This window comes from Elaeis guineensis, chromosome 1, assembly GCF_000442705.2.
Source record: "Elaeis guineensis isolate ETL-2024a chromosome 1, EG11, whole genome shotgun sequence".
NCBI classification, from domain to species: domain Eukaryota; kingdom Viridiplantae; phylum Streptophyta; class Magnoliopsida; order Arecales; family Arecaceae; genus Elaeis; species Elaeis guineensis.
The window spans coordinates 97,709,088-97,730,608 of NC_025993.2; the positions used below are offsets into that span (position 1 = coordinate 97,709,088).

General features: G+C 45.8%; 1 protein-coding gene across 1 annotated transcript; it reads left to right on the top strand.

Annotated features, from left to right (window-relative positions):
• The first annotated feature begins 1,278 nt into the window (after nt 1–1,278).
• LOC105061085 (uncharacterized) lies at nt 1,279–3,612 on the top strand. The gene is made up of 5 exons (XM_010945038.4): nt 1,279–1,440; nt 1,555–1,601; nt 1,693–1,819; nt 2,468–2,529; nt 2,991–3,612. Exons 1-5 carry the CDS (start codon nt 1,350–1,352, stop codon nt 3,333–3,335), a joined length of 672 nt encoding a protein of 223 aa, XP_010943340.1. The 5' UTR covers nt 1,279–1,349; the 3' UTR covers nt 3,336–3,612.
• The last annotated feature ends 17,909 nt before the right edge of the window (nt 3,613–21,521 follow it).

The window sequence follows — 21,521 nt, forward strand, 5'->3', positions numbered from 1 at the left end:
ATTCCAATTATAAGTCAAATGAGATGGCCATACCATTCACTATTGTTCTTATCTTCACACTAGTGCAACAACAAACAATTCATTCATTACCAAAACCCTTAGGAATTAGGAGTCTATGTTCCAGCTTATGTCTTGGAAAAACTGAGCTTATAAGTACCAGGCTTCACAAGTTTTGATATCTTTGAATCAGCAATGAATGTAACAATATTCTCAAGCTATTTCTATAATGTATCACTTTCATACTAATAACTTCATATATCAACTTCTTAGTACACAGCGACTAATTAATTTAATGGTTGCGTATTTTGGATCCCGACAACACCTGACATGAAATCACATTGCTCACTAATTAAGTATGTGTGATTAAACAGATATTCATCAAGAACTTCTTCCGAGGAGCAAACTAGGGCCAAGTAGACGACCAATAGTTGAAAACTGTTACATCCTAATTGTTCTGCACAGAGCCTTGGCCCTGTTGATATAACTACCACTAGCTTAGATTCTACAAAACTTTAAGCTAAAACGATGTCAGACTCTTACCATTTCAGTCTGTCGACAAATTGCCTGTTCAAGAAAAGGAAAAGGAATATTATGACAAAATTTGAACTTAGCCAATGGTAACTGGACATGTGTCAGAGTCAAAGTCAGACAAAGGTCAGGCAATAGCTAGTCAATGTGAAAGTGTGCAGAAACTTGTACTCCTCTCTTCACACTTTAGAACAAACCAGGCAGCCAAGGTAGCCTCCACTAGTATTAGGAAGTGTGCCCAAAAACAAGTTTGGCTCTTGTTATTTTAGTTCTGTTGCACTCACCTCAAGAGACTTGCATCTCCTCATTGCTATTAATGCAAAAAAAGGAACCCTAAACCCGGCCTTAAAGATGTGCTCCACATTTAGGGACTTGGGTCCAATAGTATAAAAGTAAAGGGTGTCCAAAACCCTAGGTTTGGTGGGTTAGCAAAAGCCTTGGCCACCGCATTCCTATTCTCTCCTCGTTGCATGCATGGCGGCAGACAGGCGCAAAGCACACCCGTATCTTCCATTCCACGCGATGCTAAAAACCACAATAAACTTTTTTCGTCTCTCAAAACTTTGAACTCTGCTGCATGGTTTGATCCTTCCAAGCCCCAAATTTTGGACCGAGGAAGAGAAGTGACAGGGAGTGGTTAAAAAAAGACCACGAGGACAGTTAAGATATTATCATAATAGAGAGAGGTCGTGTTGGAATTCTAGCTAGCTTTGACTCGCTTGTTTGGATTCTCTTCTTTATAAGACCTCAGCTCCACAATCCCTTCTCTCTTCTCTTTTTGTTGTTGTTATACAACAAACCTAGCTACCTAGTAAAAAGTCATGGGGTGTATGAGGTTCAAAAGCTTTTTTCTTGGGATTTTGCTCTTTTTCGCTGCTCTTGGTGACTCCTTTGCTGCTGATGCCCACCATGGTAACCTCTCTTTTCTTCTACCTTGTTTTCGTACTTGAAGGAATGGCTAAACCTTAGGATGATTAAATTAACTTTAGTTTCTTCTTTTTTTCTTTTCCTTTTTTGTTGGTGTAGCAATTGAGAAGGTAGAAGGCAATAATAACGCAAATGGTGGTGATAAGGTTGGTTTTGATGTAATATATAACTCATTCTCGTACTATTAAATTTTTAGTTTTACTTTGAGTTGGTTTCTTGAGCTAAACTCGTTGGCAGGTATTCCTTGATGAGGCTAGGACAGTTACCACAACTAAAAGCGTGTGGTCAAGAGGGAGAAAGATGGGTGCAAAAGATGAGGTGGAGAAGAAACATGAAATGGAAGCGAAGGGCCCAAAGAACACAGGTGCAAACCCTTCTGTTGGAAAATATGATCATGGAGGGAAGAGGGAGTTAAAATTAGAGAGTGGGTTGAGTAGTAGAAGCATCGCTTTCAGGGTCAAATTGGTTGATCTGATACCACTCAGTTCTGACTATCGTGCCCCCAAAACCCACCCCCCAAAGAACAACTGAAGGAAGGGGTTCCTATGCCACTGACTTACAGATTAGGCTTGGTTTTTGGTTTCATTTTCTTTTCTTTTTCCACACATCTTAGTGACAAAAGAAGAGAACCCTCATAGTGTATTTGTATGAAATCGGTTTTTGATGTTTGAAGGAATCTCTTTTCTTCCCCTATATACCAAAAAGCCTTGAAGTTTATATATGATGTATGATAACAATCTGATGTTAGTTCTGAAAATTGGAAAGCATGGTTTAGGTTGGAGACACCTTTTTTTTTTTTTTTGTCATTTTTGAAGAGCACAAATTTCTTCAACCAGCTACAAGAAATATGCTAAACATTTACAGTTGTGGGAGAAAGAAAGGGTTTGGACACTCAATAGCCTGGGTTTTTGGCTTATGTGTCTGCACACAATGAAAGGAATTCTAATGTATGGGTATGGTGCAGGATGATTCTCGTTCTATTTGAAGCATATAGTTGATTTTTTCGATGCAGGAAAGCCTAGGAACTTTTCAAAGAAGCCATCGAGGTCATCGAGAATGAACATACAAGACAAGGTCTCCCTCTCTTTCTCTCTCATTCACTTTCCTGATCACCCCCAACAAACCCACCCCACCCACTCCCCACCCCCGACCACCAAACAAAAAAAAAAAAAAAAGAAAAAAAGAGAAAAACCCAAAACCACACACACTTACACTCACTCCACAACAACATATTTCAGTTTACATAGTTTGGAATCCTCGCCCAAGCAATTTAGATGAAAGAATGTCACATGAACTGTTTTGGATATGCTTTATGGAAATTAAGGCATAATACTATTGCTATCCCAATTTTACTGAGGATATGCTTTATGGAAATTAAGGCATAGAAACTCTTTTGCTACTCCAAATTATTTTGTTTAATCATGATTTTCATGTTTTCTGACCTCTCTAATCAATATTCTCTCTCTCTCTCTCTCAAGGGTGAAAGCTCCAATCAGCAATCACTAACATATATTCTTTCATTTTTTCCGACTCAGGATGCTAGCACCTCGCTGGAGTCATCAAGCCCATCAATAGCAGCCAACATGAATTCTAAAGGGAGTTCCCATGGGAGCGTGAAACGCTCGAGTAATCAAGAACGCCACCCCCCAGCCTTTGTAACATCCTCGACAGATCATGGTAGCTTGGGATTACCAGCAGGGGGGACATTATCAGCCTTCCATGGATCTCATGATCCATTTCAGACAATCAATATACAAAAACATCAAGATGCAGTGACTGAGATGTTCAACATGCTGAACAAAGATTATGCATCGAGGGCCCGTCGCAAGCCTCCAATCAACAATGATATACCATTAGAGGATCTTGATGTGGAACCCTAGTTGTATGAATGATATTTTAGACAGGATGACCTCTCTCCTACTTATTATTAATATCACCATCACTTAGATAAACAGGTCCTAGGTTGGATTTGTTTTTCATTAGTCAATAATAGTAAACTGGACATAAGCTGTTCAATATATAATGCCTCTTAGCCTCCCTAGTCCAGTCTTGGTTATGTTGAAACATCCACCGAGATTGGGCAATTTTGGCCATAAGTGAGGTTGAGGTTTGTACTAAACTCCAACTTTAGACTTGAAATGTTAGATAATTTTAATATGCACCTTGTGAGCTACTTGTTCATCAATTTTCAGAACAGGACAATAATTGAAGAAGGCTGCCAAGAGAAGCAAGCCCACATCGAGCAAGTTGACTTACTTTATGTTATGTAAAGAGTACATATATTTAGATAGAGTGTATTTGAAATGAATTTAGGATTTATTTCTTATGCAGGATGATAATTATGGTTTTTCCCTCCATGTTAAACCAGCCACTGCACTCCATTCTTCTTCTCCTTCATTTTTCATGTTTGATTCTAAAGATGCCCTAAACTGATGTTTCTTGCTTTTTAACAGATTTTGGTTTTCTGAGCAATGTAAATACTTTGGGGTTGTGATTACTCCTCAAAAATCTGTATAACTGTTTGGTTACAAAGATGGAGGATAGAAAGTTTTAGCAGTAAATCATGTGAAAGATGTAGATTCCTCCTATCAAGGAAAAATGGCATCAACTGTATACTACTGCTTCAAGAAGTTGTGGATGCATCATATCGATTTAACGCTTAAAAGATCCATTGTCAGATATGTTTGATGGAAGATGTGTAACTCTTTTCCCCTTTCAAAAAAAAAAAAAAAAATGTTGCATCTTTTGCTTAAATACTGAACGTTATGCATTTGAAATTTTACAAGAGCCTGCATGCATGCATGTGATTTGATCTAGCCTGTAATTCAGAAGAAAACAGTAGGGACTGTTTGTGATATCCCACTTGGTCAGTCCCTTAATTTCTGAAGATCCATCATTTTTCTTTCTTTTTCCTTTTTCTTTTTTGAGAAAAATTAATGGTCGGGGCACAACCCATGGTTATTTCACAAAAAGGATAGAAGAAATATCCATGTCAAGCATTTGGTCGTGAAACACTATCCGAACAAGGAATTTCCTGCAATTGGCAGCGGGGCGCAACAACTCTGTGAGCCCACTTTGATAAGATCAATCACCTACATATCAAAAAGATAAGCAGAACAAGCTATTCTTTTTGTAATCTTTATGTGAATGGTTTGTTCAGCGTTTGAAAGATATGGTGGAGTTCTTATCAAGCTTCAGCCATCAAGCAGTGAGGAATGCTACAATGCTAAGCAACAGTTACAGCACTTCATATAAACAAGGATATAGTTAATTCCCCAAGGTGAATTTTCTATCATGTTTCATATTTCAATGCAGGGTTGCTAAATGAGCCAAGACTGGGCTGAGCAAACCCGAGATTTAAATGGATGCAGCCTTGAGTGCAGCCCTAGTTACTCAAAAAAACTTTGGATGCGAAATGGAACATCAATGTCCAGGTCTCCAAGAAAAGCGGCGCAAGTGTATTGCAATTTACACCCCCATATGATCAAACAAGCTACTACACGCTTACAATTGTTTGTTCAAAGATGGAAGGAGTGAGAGCAGCTGGGGATGTCAAGAGGAGTGTTTTGTTCTTAGTTTTTAACTACCGGACCGTAGTTTTTTTTTTAAAACAAAAACCTCTCTATACGAGACGCTCTGCGGGGAGAATGAGTTGCTCTGATAACCGATGCTCGGATCGACGGGTCCCTCCGCCGGATGGCCGGGTGGATGGATCGCCGGTTGATAGGGGAAAATCTCCGATGACTAAGGAGCTGTTAGGAAGCAGCCAGGTGGATGGATTGCCGGTCGATAGGGGGAAATCTCCGATGACTAAGGAGCCATCAGGAAGCAGCAGTGATCCAGTTAACGAGTGGACAGGTTTCCAGCCGGTGAACCTGGTGGATGAGCAGCCAGTTGATAGGGGGAAATCATCCCCGACCAAGGATCCATCGAACAACAATAGAGGCTCTCAGGGATGATGTTGGGCTGATGTCCTTCAAGGACAAAGGAGATCCAGATGGGAAACGGAGGCGGTTACCGAAGATGAAATTGCAAGGCTACAGCAGTTGTTCACCGATTCCATCGTCTTCACTGATAAGGAGGTTGCGGGAGCCAGTAAGAAATGGTCCAACTCTTTAATAGGGAAGCTGTTGGGCAAGGGAGTTCAATTAGACTTCCTTTCTAAGGAGTTGAAGCTGCGATGGGGAGGGCTCGGTGACTTCAAGGTGGTTCCCCTGTCCATCGGACACCAGGTCTTTCAGTTCAACAGTGAAGATTGCAGGGACTGGGTCTTGGCGAACGGTCCTTGGATAATAGCCGGCCAGATCCTTGCTCTGGAACACTGGAGGCTTAATTTTAGTGTCGGGACGGACACTGTTAACTCAGCTACTCTGTGGATGCGCCTTCCAGACTTGCCGATGGAGATGTGGGAGCGCTCCATGCTTCTCCGAGTGGCCTCTACAGTGAGGGTTCCAAAATTTGTAGACAACTGCACGGAAGAAGCTGTTGGAGGGGGTTATGCGAAGGCTTGTGTTCAGGTGGATCTATCTCGACCTCTTCGCCCTGGGGTGGAGATTGTGGCCTCTGGTAAGCACCGGTGGCAGCAGTTTAAATATGAAAATGTGCCATGCCTCTATTTCCTGTGTGGTCGAGTGGGACACTTCGAAGATGACTATTCGCAAGTTGATCCAGAGGAGGCAAGAAGGCGGAAGGAGTCTGGTGATTGGATGTATGGCCCGTGGATGGTGGTATCGAGGGTCCCATTGGCTGGTTCGTCGGTGAGAACTGGGAAAGAGTAGGTCCTGGGTCAGCAATCGGATCTCCGGCGATCGGAACCATGGCGGGGTGAAAGAGATGAGGGTATTTCGATCAATCCCAATGCGCCTAAGACTAATAGGTGGCAGTCTGTTCGCACGGGCTCCACCTCTCGAATGTCAGGCAGCAGACACGACTCTAATGTCAGAGAATATTCCGGCCATTCCGAAAATTCATCCTATTGTGCTCTGCTGGAGAATCTCGAGGAGGGATCGGAAAATCAGGAGGAGGACCACATGGATGTCATTCTGGAAGAGGATGATGAATCGGAGTCGATGGAAGGGGTTGTGAGTACCGGTCCGGCTCAGGTAGCAGTGAAATGTGATAAAGGAAAGCGATCAATTTACACGGATCAGCCACGCAATGACAGCCCGTCCCCACCCAGGCCTGAACCTAAAGTTCCACTGGTGGGGGGTGCACCATCTCTAGCTTTAAAAACGGACGAGTAGAAGCGGGAACGCAGGCTTTCTCAATAACGAAATCAGAAGGCAGCCATAGTTCAGCGAGCGGACCCAAATATGAGTAGCAAATTTTCACCCGAGCTTGCCTCGAATGCTTTGGAAGGGGAACTCAAGGCCACTGAACACCATGAAACCCTGGTGGTTCCTGAGGCATCAGATCAACCGATGATGAATGTTCCCTCAGCTCCAGATTCTTTCTCTGGTGGGGAGTCTCAATTGAGACGTCGTCTCATCCCCTGCCTGACAAGTTGGAAGTGAGGGAAGCTGCAACAGCTGATCGGCCAGTGGAAAGCGAATCTGCTCTTGGTAAGAGGGAAGTGGACCCTTCGACCTTTTTGCGCCTTAAGTGCCTATGAATGTGATTGTTTGGAATTGTAGAGGTGCTTCTAAGCCCTCTTTCCTCAATAATTTCGATGATATGGTCCGTAAGCATAGTCCGGATTTGTTCTGTATTCTTGAGACCAGGATTTCAGGGGACTCTATTCAGAGACTCCACCGAGCTGTCGGACCTCAGTAGAGTATTTTCTTCATTCCGACTGTGGGCAATTCTGGGGGAATAATTATTTTCTAGCATAAACCATTATCGAACATTGATTTCCTATCCTCTGATCGGCAGGGAGCTGTTGGGATGATCAATGTCCCAGAAATGAGGCCCTAGATCATTTCTGTGATCTATGCCAGTACCTGCTTCAGAGGGAGACGGCAGGTTTGGGATATGGTAACTACTTGCATTTCCACTAGTTATCCTGTGTTGGCAATCAGGGATTTCAATGTCATTTGTTCGAGTAATGAGAAGCTGGGCGGCAAGGATTTTCGTTCAAATTTGGAGAGATGGGAATTCGCCGAGTTTATCAACACGAACTCCTGGATCGACCTGGGTTTCAGTGGAGGTTCATATACTTGGTGTAACAACAGAAAACGAGCAGCTAGAGTTTGGGAACGTCTGGACAAAGCTCTGGCTACAGCTGATTGGGTCAATTATTTTTCGGAATCTAAAATAATTCATCTGCCTCGAATTGAATCAGATCACTGTCTTGATGCTGCAGGTCAGAGATAAGGTCAGTCAGCAAATCAAACCCTCTTTCAGATTTTTCAAATTTTGTGTTGGGTGGATGTCTGGCCAGGACACCACCTCCCAAGACCCTTTCAGTACCACGCGATGCAGCAGGAAGAAAGAAGAAACAAAACAAAAGGAAAAACAATCAAAATACGTGGATCAGCCACAAAAGGGCTCGCCTCCACGGGGCATGCAAACTTCACTATGAAAAGAAAATTTTACAAGAGGAGACCTCACCCTCAACCCTTGTACACCCAATTCTCTCTCACATGAAGTTCCCCTCACAAAAGCTCTCTCTCTCTTGGAGACCCCCCTGAACCCCTGAAGAGCCTGGCGACCGCTGTCCAGAAGCCTCCTGCTCCTTCTCTCACAGCACACCCGCGCCTCTCTCTCTCTTCACGGTTCGTACGGCGGCGAAAAAACGAACCACACGCTCTGTTTCGTCTCAGGGCCTTTTAAAGGCTTAATCATAGGTGCGTTTAGAAAGGGATTAGGACTCCTTAACAAGGCCAAGAAACCCTCTTGACCGTCGGATCAAGATCGGGAGCTCTCTAGGCCATCCGATCGCGCTCCGGTCCACGAAATAGGGCCGTGGACCGCGAGAATCGCGTGGGAAACGCCCACGCGGTCCACAGACCGCGCCGTGGACCACTCGGTCCACGGTGGACCGGGGATGGGCCAGCAGGCCGCTGGGTCGCGCGTCCCGCACGGGCCTGGGCCTGGGTCGCGCGTCCCGCGCAGGCCTGGGTCGCGCGTCCCGCGCGGGCCTGGGTCCCGCGTCCCACGCGGGCCTGGGACGCGCGTCCCGCGCACCGCCGTCTGCGGCCGTGCCGCTGCCGCCCGCCGCCGGTCGCCGGCGGTCCTCCACCGCCTCGATTCTCGTGCCGACTTCAAAAGCTCGTATCTCCTCCATCCGAGCTCCGATTCAGGTGATCTTAGTCTCGTTGGACTCCGTTTTTCGTCGCGAACCTCGCTGTGGACTCAATGTGGGCTGAATCTCGAGGCGTCAAATCCTAACAATCTCCACCTCGACTCGATATTCGGCCTCCTCCAAACTCCGAGAGCTTCTGGATCTCCTCGCCCCCATGCCCTGGGGCAATCGCCTGCTGATCATGGATGGGCAAACATGGGAGTCGAGCCAGGCTGCTCGATCCCATCTCCGTCGTATGCTGTGCTCCTCCTGACCTGAGACCTGCTCGGGGCATCATCCTGCGGCAATAGGAATCTTACCTTGCGACGTCGCCTCTCGTCCTCCCAAGTCTCCTGTCTCGTGCCCGATCCGCCTCCTGGAGCTCCACCTCGCTCTGGGCACCACCTGGCTCCCGATGCTCCACCTCGCACTGGGCTCCCTGCCAGGTAATAATGTCCTCTGCTCCCCTTCTTCCCCTCCAGCACAATCCTATCGCCGCGTAGCACCCTCAAGATTCCTCCATCAGCTACCGTCCTGATGTGGGACGGACTCTGTTAACTCAGCTACTCTGTGGATGCGCCTTCCAGACTTGCCGATGGAGATGTGGGAGCGCTCCATGCTTCTCCGAGTGGCCTCTACAGTGAGGGTTCCAAAATTTGTAGACAACTGCACGGAAGAAGCTGTTAGAGGGGGTTATGCGAAGGCTTGCGTTCAGGTGGATCTATCTCGACCTCTTCACCCCGGGGTGGAGATTGTGGCCTCTGGTAAGCACCGGTGGCAGCAGTTTAAATTTGAAAATGTGCCATGCCTCTATTTCATGTGTGGTCGAGTGGGACGCTTCGAAGATGACGATTCGCATGTTGATCCAGAGGAGGCAAGAAGGCGGAAGGAGTCCGGTGATTGGATGTATGGCCCGTGGATGGTGGTATCGAGGGTCCCATTGGCTGGTTCGTCGGTGAGAACTGGGAAAGAGTAGGTCCTGGGTCAGCAATCGGATCTCCGGCGATCGGAACCATGGCGGGGTGAAGAGATGAGGGTATTTCGATCAATCCCAATGCGCCTAAGACTAATGGGTGGCAGTCTGTTCGCACGGGCTCCACCTCTCGAATGTCAGGCGGCAGACGCGACTCCAATGTCAGAGAATATTCTGGCCATTCCGAAAATTCATCCCGTTTTGTTCTGCTGGAGACTCTCAAGGAGGGATCGAAAAATCAGGAGGAGGACCACATGGATGTCATTCTGGAAGAGGATGATGAATCGGAATCGATGGAAGGGGTTGTGAGTACCGGTCCGGCTCAGGTAGCAGTGAAATGTGATAAAGGAAAGCGATCAATTTACACGGATCAGCCATGCAATGACAGCCCGTCCCCACCCAGGCCTGAACCTAAAGTTCAACTGGTGGGGGTGCACCATCTCTAGCTTTAAAAACGGACGAGTAGAAGCGGGGACGCAGGCTTTCTCAATAACGAAATCAGAAGGCAGCCATAGTTCAGCGAGCGGACCAAAATATGAGTACCAAATTTTCACCCGAGCTTGCCTCGAACGCTTTGGAAGGGGAACTCAAGGCCACTGAACACCATGAAACCCTGGTGGTTCCTGAGGCATCAGATCAACTGATGATGAATGTTCCCTCAGCTCCAGATTCTTTCTCTGCTGGGGATACTCAATCCGAGACATCGTCTCATCCCCTGCCTGACAAGTTGGAAGTGAGGGAAGCTGCAACAGCGGATCGGCCAGTGGAAAGCGAATCTGTTCTTGGTAAGAGGGAAGTGGACCCTTCGAGTGCAGTAATTCCCCTTTCTGCTCCTTAAATGCCTATGAATGTGATTGCTTGGATTGTAGAGGTGCTTCTAAGCCCTCTTTCCTCAATAATTTCGATGATATGGTCCGTAAGCATAGTCCGGATTTGTTCTGTATTCTTGAGACCAGGATTTCAGGGGACTCTATTCAGAGACTCCACCGAGCTGTCGGACCTCAGTAGAGTATCTTCTTCATTCCGACTGTGGGCAATTCTGGGGCAATAATTATTTTCTAGCATAAATCATTATCGAACATTGATTTCCTATCCTCTGATCGGCAGGGAGCTGTTGGGATGATCAATGTCCCAGAAATGAGGCCCTAGATCATTTCTGTGATCTATGCCAGTACCTGCTTCAGAGGGAGACGGCAGGTTTGGGATATGGTAACTACTTGCATTTCCACTAGTTATCCTGTGTTGGCAATCAGAGATTTCAATGTCATTTGTTCGAGTAATGAGAAGCTGGGCGGCAAGGATTTTCGTTCAAATTTGGAGAGATGGGAATTCGCCGAGTTTATCAACACGAACTCCTGGATCGACCTGGGTTTCAGTGGAGGTTCATATACTTGGTGTAACAACAGAAAACGAGCAGCTAGAGTTTGGGAACGTCTGGACAAAGCTCTGGCTACAGCTGATTGGGTCAATTATTTTTCGGAATCTAAAATAATTCATCTGCCTCGAATTGAATCAGATCACTGTCTTGATGCTGCAGGTCAGAGATAAGGTCAGTCAGCAAATCAAACCCTCTTTCAGATTTTTCAAATTTTGGTTAACTATTGGCGGAGTTAGGAGTGTGGTAGCGAAGGCCTGGAGGGGTGTTCATGGCGGTTCCTATGCTGAGAGGTTCACTAAGCTCCTCAGGAGACAGATCCAACTTATTCAAGAGGAGGACGTCCGCTATGGTGGTCTGAGCAAATTCATCTCTCCCGCAAGATTGCTGAACATACCCGAGTGCCGAAACAACAAGAGTTATATTGGCGCCAGAAGTCAAGGGTCAAATGGTTAAGAGAAAGGGATCAAAACACAACTTTCTTTCACCAATCCACAATACTCCATGGCCGAAGGAATAAAATATCCTCAGTTACAGATGCCCAGGGCCAGGAAATCACTGATGAGCATGGAATTACTGACGTGTTTACTAGCCATTTTCAATCGTTGTGGCAAAATCAGGACCTTGGATATGTTATAGCGCTCCCTTCGATCCACGACGCTATCACTGCCTGTCAGAATAACAATCTGGTTGCTCAAATATCAGAAAATGAGATCATTCAAGTGCTGTCCCAACTACAGTCGGATGGGTACTCGAGTCCTACAAGATTTCAACCTCTATTCTTTAAGCACTTTTGGCAAATTATAAGGGACGATTTGATGGATGCTATTTATGTGGTATTTGACACTTGTTTGATGCCCCAGGAGTGGAAGGACATTTTCGTGGTCTTGATCCCCAAGAAGAGCAACCCGAGGGGAGTGGGTGATTATAGGCCGATAAGCCTGTGCAACACTGTTTACAAACTGGTTGCTCAGATCATTGCCGACTATCTCAAACCCCTCTTACACAACTTGATTGCTTCGGAACAAGGAGCCTTTGTGCCTGACAGAAATATCTCCGACAATATCATGATTGCTCAAGAAATCTTCTATTCCCTTGACTCTAGGCCTATGAACCAGGTGTTAATGGTGATCAAAGCAGACATGGAGAAGGCATACAACCGGGTATCATGGAGATATCTCAAGACTGTTCTTGTTCATTTTGGTTTTCATCCCAGGTTCATTCAATGGATAATGAATTGTGTTTCCGATCCAAGGTTTTCAATTCTGATCAATGGATCTACCACCCCTTGGTTTCAATCTTCAGGTGGATTATGCCAAGGATGTCCTCTTTCGCCGTTTTTGTTCATTATCTGCTCAGATATGTTGTCAAGATCATTGTATTACCAGGTTGCATTGGGTTGCCTTCGTGGGTTTCAGGCTTGTCACAGAGGACCCAGCGTATCCCATTTGATGTTTGTGGATGACATTATGTTGATCACCGGTGCAACCAAGAAAAACACCCAAGTTTTACAGGAGGTGGTGACACAGTACTGCGATCAATCTGGTCAGTGGGTGAATCTGAGCAAGTCTCATATGCGGTTTAGTAGCAGAACCAGACCCTCCTCGAAGCAATTCATCCTCAATCTTTTTGACGTGCCATTGTACGAGGACGTCTGGTATTACCTCGGTGTCCCCCTTTCAACCTCTGCTTTGTCCTTCAATGATTTTAATCCTTTATTTGAGCGGATTAACAAAAGATTGGAAGGGTGGAAATGGAAGCAAGTATCTCAGGCTGGGCGGTTAACCCTATTACAATCCATTCTCAATGCTGCTCCGATCTTTCTTTTGACAAATGTTCAAGTTCCCCGACCTGTTATCGTTGAATTGGAGAAGACTTTCAGAGCCTTCTTTTGGGGTCATGAGGTTGGAGCTCGAAAATTGCACGTCCTTCCCTGGGATGTGGTATGCTCCTCCAAATGACACGGTGGTCTTGGTCTTCATATCCTCAAAGTGAGACAACAAGCCCTGATGGCCAAGGCAGTGGGTAATCTGATGATAAACAGGGAATCTCTTTGGGCGCAGATGGTTTCTTCCAAATACCATTTCTCCAACTGGAATGATTACCAGTCGGTCAGAGGAGCTTCTCTGTTGTGGCATGCTCTGGTACGGGCGGCTAAATGGATGAAATATAGTTTTCGAGGTTGGGTTGGAAATGGTCAGTCTATTCGACTCCTTTTTGATTCATAGTTGTTTGACAACCCTCTCATCTCTCACGCCATTCCAATGGATACTCGGGAGATCCAAGAGTGTTGAAAAGTGGTTGATCTGTTGGGTTCGAATGGGCAATGGGACGCAGAGAAGATAGCCAGACTGTTTTGCCCGACAGTGAGCTCCAACATTATTACGATGCCTCTTCCCAAATATGCATGGTCGGACACTCTATTTTGGAAAAATTCAGCAGGTCCTAAACTTCGGGAGTCAGAGATATATGAGCATATTATTCATTCACAGATCCAGAATCAGGTTGTCAAGAATCTAGCTTGGATATGGAAATGGCAAATCGCCCCTCGGGTCCAACTATTTTGGTGGAAGGTCCGTTGGGGGCGTCTTCCATGCAAGGTCCTTTTGCATGAATGGGGTTTTCTCCCTGATCAATCTCCTCTATGCGCTCTATGTCAAGGTGCCACTGAGGATTTGGAGCATTGTTTAGACACCTACCTAAGAACTGCAGGGATCTGGGGGTCCTTACAGGTTGAGATATTATCTGATCTTTATTTCAATTCTCTAGATGACCTTATCAAACTAACGGCTGAGCCCAGAATCCCTCACCTGCAGAAATCGGTAATCTGTTACACAGCGTGGATGATTTGGTCTTCGAGGAACGACTTCATCTCCAAGCTGGTGCTATTTCCTCCTTAGCTAATAAATCACAGCACTGGGATGCCGGCGGCTCAGTGAGCCCTTCATCTCTTCCTCTAATGGTCTCGTGGTTACCCCCTCCCTGTGATCGCATTAAGGTGAACTTTGAGGCTTGGTCTAACGGTAGAGCAGGCCTGGGATACATCATTAGGGATCATCTCGGAACAGTCTTATTTGCTGAAGCATACAAGATGGTGGCGGTGTCGGTCCCGGAGGCTGAGCTTATGGCAGCATGGAAGGCTCTCACAACTGCAATATTCCATCTAGATCTCACAAGAATTTGGCTGGAAGGTGATTCATCGACAGTTGTCAACTGGATCTCCCAACAACTCAAGATCTTCGCCCAACACAAATATCCTCTCCGATCCTTCCACCCCCTCCCGATCGATATCATTCTCTGTGCGTCATCCTTGGATTCATTTCAAGTATCGCATGCTTTTCGGGAAGCCAACCAGCTGGCTGACAGTTTGGCGGGAAGAACTGCCGATGGGTCCTTCATGTCTTTTGGTATTCTTCCTTTTTCCACAAGTTTGCTGGTATTGGCAGACCTGGTGGATGTGCCCTTCTTCCGTCGTTAGTCTTCTTTGGACGTTGGGGTTATCCCAATCTTATGAACCAAAAAAAGAAAAAGAAAAAAAAAAAAAAACGCGTGGATCCACTGCATTATACCGTACAATATAGTATACTATATGCACCGCACCATCTATCGCACGATGGATGATGTGCGTGATCATATGTGTGTGCATGAAGCCTCGTGCAACCATCCAACGTACAATATACGGTGCACCGCACCATGTGGTGCATCATAATCCCACAAAGGATCCGCGCCCAAAGAGCAGTCGTGGGTTGCTTGCCACCAATCATAAGTGTGAGAAACAAAATCACTTGTCTTCCCTTTTAGAAGAAAATTAATATTCGTTGCAACGGTGATACCACGTCAAACTTGTCACAATCTAATGAGAGTGCATTCATTGCATCGAGTGATACCATGTCAAACTTGTCACAATCTAATTTTCGTGAATGATGTCCCATTCTAACCATCGATTTTTTATTTTTGATTGGATTGTGACAACTTTGACATGGTATCACCGTTGTAAGAATATGTGCTCCTCTTTTAGGCTTTCACAACCATCTATTACTACAGTGAAGAATTTCTAATGATCTTTTTTCCATGCAACCGAAAACTCTTCTTTGTGTAGTAGTTCTCAAATGCCAAGCAATAATTCTTGGATTTCACTATTCGGATGCATTGAAGCCATTAAAAAAATGCTTCAATGCCAATTAAAGTTATATATTATCACTTCACGCCAAATTCATTGTTTTTTATTCCATTACCTCCTACATCTTAGGTGCAAAATTTGGGAATATGTATCACTTTACTAACACCTACATATAGTTTGCAGGTCTCTCTCGTCTCTCTTTATTAAGATAGAAATAAGAAAGTGTATTTCTCATTCAGCATAAATTTAAAAGAAACTTAGTTTTGGCATTGCACTGCAAAGTGCTTGGAAAGGTGTTAGGATTTGTATTTCTGTGGTTGCGAAAATCTATGACTTGTGGGTATGTCAAATTACGTGCTAATTAATTGGGTTTCTGCATTCTAGTGTAATAGATATCTTTTTATTTAAAAAAAATGTCTATAAATTTTAAAAATCACAACTGAGGGTACTAATTGGTTGAGTTGGAAAACACACACCACGCATTCCAATTACCTGGGTCCTTTCTTGCTGACATTTAATATTTTTTAAAGCTAGACTTTAAGTACGTAAGGCCTTATATCTCAATTTTTTAAATTTCTTTTCATTCTAGCAAGGTAGTTACACATGTAGAAATAGAAGGTGACATTCTTTGTTTCAGAGAGTCAATGAGAAAGTTTGGATGATATATTTATTAGTTATTCAAACTTCTATATACTACTTTTTATTAGTATGATTTGAATTTATCATCAAGTAATATTGCTGTAAGTCTCTAGTCTAAGATGAGTAGTGGTGATCAGCCTCCTTCCAATCAGATGCTTGATTTCGAAGCAAAGACTGGAGCTCCTTAAAGAATCTACAAATCAAATCAGCTCTTGTCAGAAATTTTCTGATGGGAGATCCTTCGATGGTTAAATCATTTGGAGCTTGAGAACAATAAAAAAAAGAATATGAGAATGAGAGAATATGGATATGTTCTCTTTCAAATAACTTACCTAAGAATCCTCTATGCCTCTTTTATACAGAGGAGGATAGTTGAACATTCACTATAAGATAACGCACTATTAGCAATGATTAATTATCATCGCTAATAGTAACTTAGCTGTCGCTAATACTATTAGTGATGGATTTTCATCGCTAAAAATCCGATGAAAATAACGTTATCGCTAATTATCATTATTCACGACAACGACTTTCCTATTGCTAATAAAGGTAATTAGCGATGGTATTGGTAACAAAAGCTATTGCTAATAATTTTAATTTTTTTTAATTAAAGTACTAAAAATTTATTAGCGACGAAAGTTATCATCGCTACTGCCATCGCTAATAATTTTTTAATTTTTTAATTAAATTTTAAAAAAAAACTATTAGCGATGGTAAACAGCATCACTAAAGTCGTCGCTAATAATTTTTATTTTTTTTAAAAAAAATTATAATTAAATATTTTAAAATCTACTTTAATCATAGTAATAAGTAATAATATTTTTTAAAATCTATTATAAATAAAATAATAATTATTTAATGCAATCATAAATATAAAATTTATTATATTATATTTGTTGGGTATAAAATACCCTCCGGCCGAAGTTTGTAAAAGATCGATCTTTCGGAGCTCTTCCGGCTCCCGACCTTGTATGTGGCACCTCTCCGAACTCCCTCGGCGTCCGGACTTCTCCGATAATGGACTTATGCGTTCACCCATCGGGCCGCCCCAAAGGCCCTCTGGGCCTCACTGACAGTCGATCTCCTACAGCAGCCAACCATTCCTCGAGTTTCTCCTGGACTTCTTCCGGCCACGGACGACCATACTCCGAACTTCTTTCGGGCTTCGTTAGCATCCGAGCTTCCTCGACAACGAGATTTCTATAGTAACCAGACTCCTTCCAAGTTTCTACGGCGGCCGACTGCCTTCCGGATCCCGATCGAGCTCCTGCGAGAGCCAAACTTCTACTACGAATGATCTACTCCAAACTCATACAACAGGCTGTCTATCCCAGACGTCGACTGTAAGAAGATTCCGACTCAAGCCTCTACTATAAATAAATTTCTTCCGAATTTCTACTACAGGTAGACTTCAACCGAGCTACCCTATAGCGAGTGGGCTCTGGACGAGCTTCTACAGCGGGACACTACTCCGAGCTTCCATGACAACTGGTCCTCGCCCGAGCTCCTACAATAAGCGGTCTCTTTTCGACCTCTCATGAGAACTGAAGCCCGTCCGAACTTCTCCAGCGGATGGATTCCGGACAAGCTTCTATGACGGACGAGCTCCAGCAACTGGGTCCCTACGATAGCCAATCACCTCTGATGTCTGCCGAGCCTCCCCAGCGCTATCCGAAGTCCATCGCCGGCCGACCTCCTACCAGGCTCTCCATAAAATCGGACTTCCCCGGTGGATGATCTTCAGATGAGCTTCCGCATCAGATAAATTTCAGACGGACTTCTCCGGACTTCATCAACAAAAAATCTCCGTCCGAGCTCCTACAGCAGGTGACTCCCGCCTGAAATGTCAGCACCCAAAGCGTCCGACAATAGTAGATTCGTCAGCGACGTTAGAACATTCGAGCCTCTCCTAGAACGATGATGTAAAGAGTCATTCTGCTCCATTAGGCATCCCAACCGAGCTTCAGCCGACGGATCCAAACTCTCTGGCAAGCCACAACAAAGGCTACTACCTTACTCCACTCGCTGCAACAGATTCTACGCTGTTCCACCACTCTCTGACAAGCCACGACAAAAGCCGCCATCCCGCTCCACTCGCTGCAACGGATTCCATGCAGCTCCACCTCTCTCTGGCAAGTCCCGACAACGGACACCACTCCACTCTCTGCAACAAGCTCCACGTGGCCCTGAACAACTCCTGATGCCACTACTCTCCGTAACAAACTCCACGCGGCTCTGAGCGGTCCACTACCAGACGGTTACAGATGTCGCTGTCGGTCAGTTACACCCTCCGTCTATAAATAAGGACCCCCAGATACGTTCTTCTCTAAGCTGATAACTCTATCTCGAAACTCTGCCAAAATTTTCACTCGAGCACTCCATTTCTGTTGAAGCAGAGTACTGACTTGAGCATCGGAGGGTCTTGCCGGAGCACCCCCAACTCTGGTTTAGACTTTCTTTGCAGGTCCCGACGGTGGCCGCGGTCATCCCAGCTCCAGCTTCTCCAACTTTGATAGAATTCTGCACCAATAGAATTGACGCTAGAGGAAGGGGCTCTGTGTCTTTGCAGTACTCTTGTTCTTAAAGGAGTGCTCAACGGGACTGATTCCGATCATCTTCTCCGACATCCTCTTCTCCTTCTTCTACTAGATCTTCACTCGATGCCTCCCCGCAGAGCATCCACCAGGCGATCCACGGCCTCCGCGGTCAGATCTCAGGCTTCGGCCTCACCTCCAGTTTCCCAGGCTCCTCCTCCTCTGGCAACGGCGGTCGGTGCAGAGCAATTCGATCTGCTGGTTCAGCAGGTCAGAGGCCTCACTGAAGCGGTGCAGGCCATGCAACAGCAACAACAACTGCAGGCGTTGGTGCGGTTGGAGAGAACATCGTCGGAATTCCAAAATCCGACGGTAGGGCGGGCCACTTGGGCCAGTCACCCCATCTTTTCTGGAAAGACAAATCCGAGGGTGGAGAGTCCTCAGTCCGATCATGATTCTACTCCTGGAGGATCTCTGCCTCCATTCTGCTCGAAGACCCTCGAGACCCGCAGTCGAGAGGACTTCCTGGATCGAAGGCTCCAAGAGATGAATCGGCGGATCGAAGAACTCCGCCACGCTCCCCCTGCTTATGATGAGGACATCTGTACTGACCCTCCCTTCTCTCAAATGATCATGCAGGAACCGATCCCGCCAAACTTCAAGCTCCCCCAATTCGAAAGCTATGACGGGACCTCAGACCCGGTCGACCACCTGGAGGCCTTTCGGACGATGATGCTGCTCCATGGCGCGCCAGACGCCATTCTGTGCCGAGCTTTTCCATTCACCCTGAAGGGAGCAGCAAGGAACTGGTACTCGATGTTGAAGCCAGGTACCATCTTTTTCTTTGACCAGATGAGCCACCAGTTCGCGGCTCATTTTGTTAGCAGCCGGCATCTCCGGAGAGGTTCAGAGTCCCTCATTAACATCAAGCAAAGGGAGGGAGAATCCATCCGGGCTTACGTCAACCATTTCAATGTCGCTGCGTTGGAGGTCCAAAACTTGGACCAATCGGTCGCGATGGCCGCTCTGAAAGGCGGCCTTCAGAAGAACGACCTTCTGTTCTCCTTGGAAAAGAAGTACCCCAGAAATTTTGTCGATTTGCTGGCTCGGGCCGAAGGATATGCCCGAGCAGAAGAAGCCTTCAAGATGAAGGATGAGGAGACCGCGAGAGAGCGGCAGGCGGGAGACTCGAGCAAGCACGCAGTTGATTTCGCTCGGCCACACTCTTGAACTCCTCCCGGGCACAGGCGCGCCTGGACTCCTCCTCGAGCTCGTAAACAGAGAAGCCCAGACCGTCGAGTTCGGTGAGGCTTCCCTCCCGGGAGATTCCACAGCTACGCCCCTCTTAACGCATCAGAAACTCAAGTGCTGATGGAGGTCAGGGAGCAGCTCCCAAGGTCGGAGAGGATGCGCTCGCACCCTGAAAAGTGCAACCCGAACAAATTTTGCCTCTATCATCGTGACCACGGCCACGATACGGAGGAGTGTATTCAGCTCCGAGATGAGATCGAGGAGCTCATCAGACGAGGTCGGCTCGACAGATTCATTCGATGCCGACCTGAAGGAAGGGAAGATTGGTCTAGGGCCCTGCCAGAGCCAGAACCGCCAAGGAGGGAGGAGCAGTCAGAAGATCGACCTCCAATTGGGATTATCAACTCCATCTCGGGGGGACCCCGACGGGGAGCAGACCTTCTACGGTTATAGGGTTCGAAAGATCTACGAATGTATTACCAACAACTTTGCCCTGAATGAAAATTCTCTTCATATTTGCGCATTCTTTTTTTTGGTATGAGCTTATAACGATGAGAGATAACTCCCCCATACAAACAAAATTAAATGCATTAGGAACAGGAGGAGAACCTCGTCCTAACATGAGCAAAGCTGAAGGTCTGATTTCTTAAAGATCGGATGGGGGGAGAGGCCCTTATAATGGCCCTTATGTGCCCCCACAGCCTTGTTAGGAATAGGAGGAGAACCTCGTCCTAACATGAGCAAAGCCGAAGGTTCGATTTCTTAAAGATCGGATGGAGGAGAGGCTCTTACAACGGTCCTTATGTGCCCCCACAGCCTTGTTAGGAACAGGAGGAGAACCTCGTCCTAATATGAGCAAAGCCGAAGGCTCGATTTTTTAGAGATCGGATGGGGGGAGAGGCCCTTACAACGCCCTTATGTGCCCCCACAGCCTTGTTAGGAACAGGAGGAGAACCTCGTCCTAACTGAGCAAAGTCGAAGGCCCGATTTTTTAAAGACCGAATGGGGGGAGAGGCCCTTACAACGGCCCTTATGTGCCCCCACAACCTTGTTAGGAACAGGAAGAGAACCTCGTCCTAACATGAGCAAAGCCGAAGGCCCGATTTCTTAAAGACCGGATGGGGAGAGAGGCCCTTACAACGGCCCTTATGTGCCCGCACAACCTTGTTAGGAACAGGAGGAGAATCTCGTCCTAACATGAGCAAAACCGAAGGTCCGATTTCTTAAAGATCGGATGGGGGGAGAGGCCCTCACAACGGCCCTTATGTGCCCCTACAGCCTTGTTAGGAACAGGAGGAGAACCTCATCCTGACACGTGCTGAAACTGACTGTTGGGAACAAGGGGAGGACCTCGTCCCGATGCAACCAAAGACTCGGTTGATCGACAAGGGGGAAAGCTTCCTCAATGACTCTTCTATACTCTCATGACCCCGTCAAGAGTAGAGAAAAGACCCTCACTCAAACATAGAAGAAAAAGGAGAGATGAAAAGAAAAAGCGACGAACTACACCGGCGATAGGTGAAAAATGAACTACATCAAAGGCACAAGAGACCTCATCTCGATTAGAGAGCAAATCCTTATCGAAAATCTCTAGTCCCTAAGGGCAAATCAACACGACGACGATCAGGAACCTTCAAACTACGTCAGCAACGAACAAGACGGAAGATAAAAGAAGTTCGGTGAACGATGACTCAAAGCAAGAACCGGCAAGGGATTACAAACTACGTCGACGCCAAACAAGATGGAAGACAAATGGAGTTTGGTAAATAACCATTTAACACCAGAATAGACAAGGTAATAGACAATTTTATTTTCATTTTGTTGGTAAAGTACACGTCACAAAGCCTTAAGGGCCAAAAAACAAAAAAAAAAAAGAAAGAAGAAAAAGAGGCTCTAAGGAAGTCCAGTTTCTTCCGACTTCGAGCTCTCGGTTCCGGCCCTTGCTATAGATT

Coding starts and splice junctions, on each gene's coding strand:
- LOC105061085 (XM_010945038.4), top strand. CDS start 1,350: ATGGGGTGTATGAGGTTCAAAAGCTTTTTTCTTGGGATTTTGCTCTTT. Junction 1,441..1,554: donor TGCTGCTGATGCCCACCATG/GTAACCTCTCTT, acceptor TTGTTGGTGTAG/CAATTGAGAAGGTAGAAGGC. Junction 1,820..2,467: donor GAAGGGCCCAAAGAACACAG/GTGCAAACCCTT, acceptor TTTTCGATGCAG/GAAAGCCTAGGAACTTTTCA.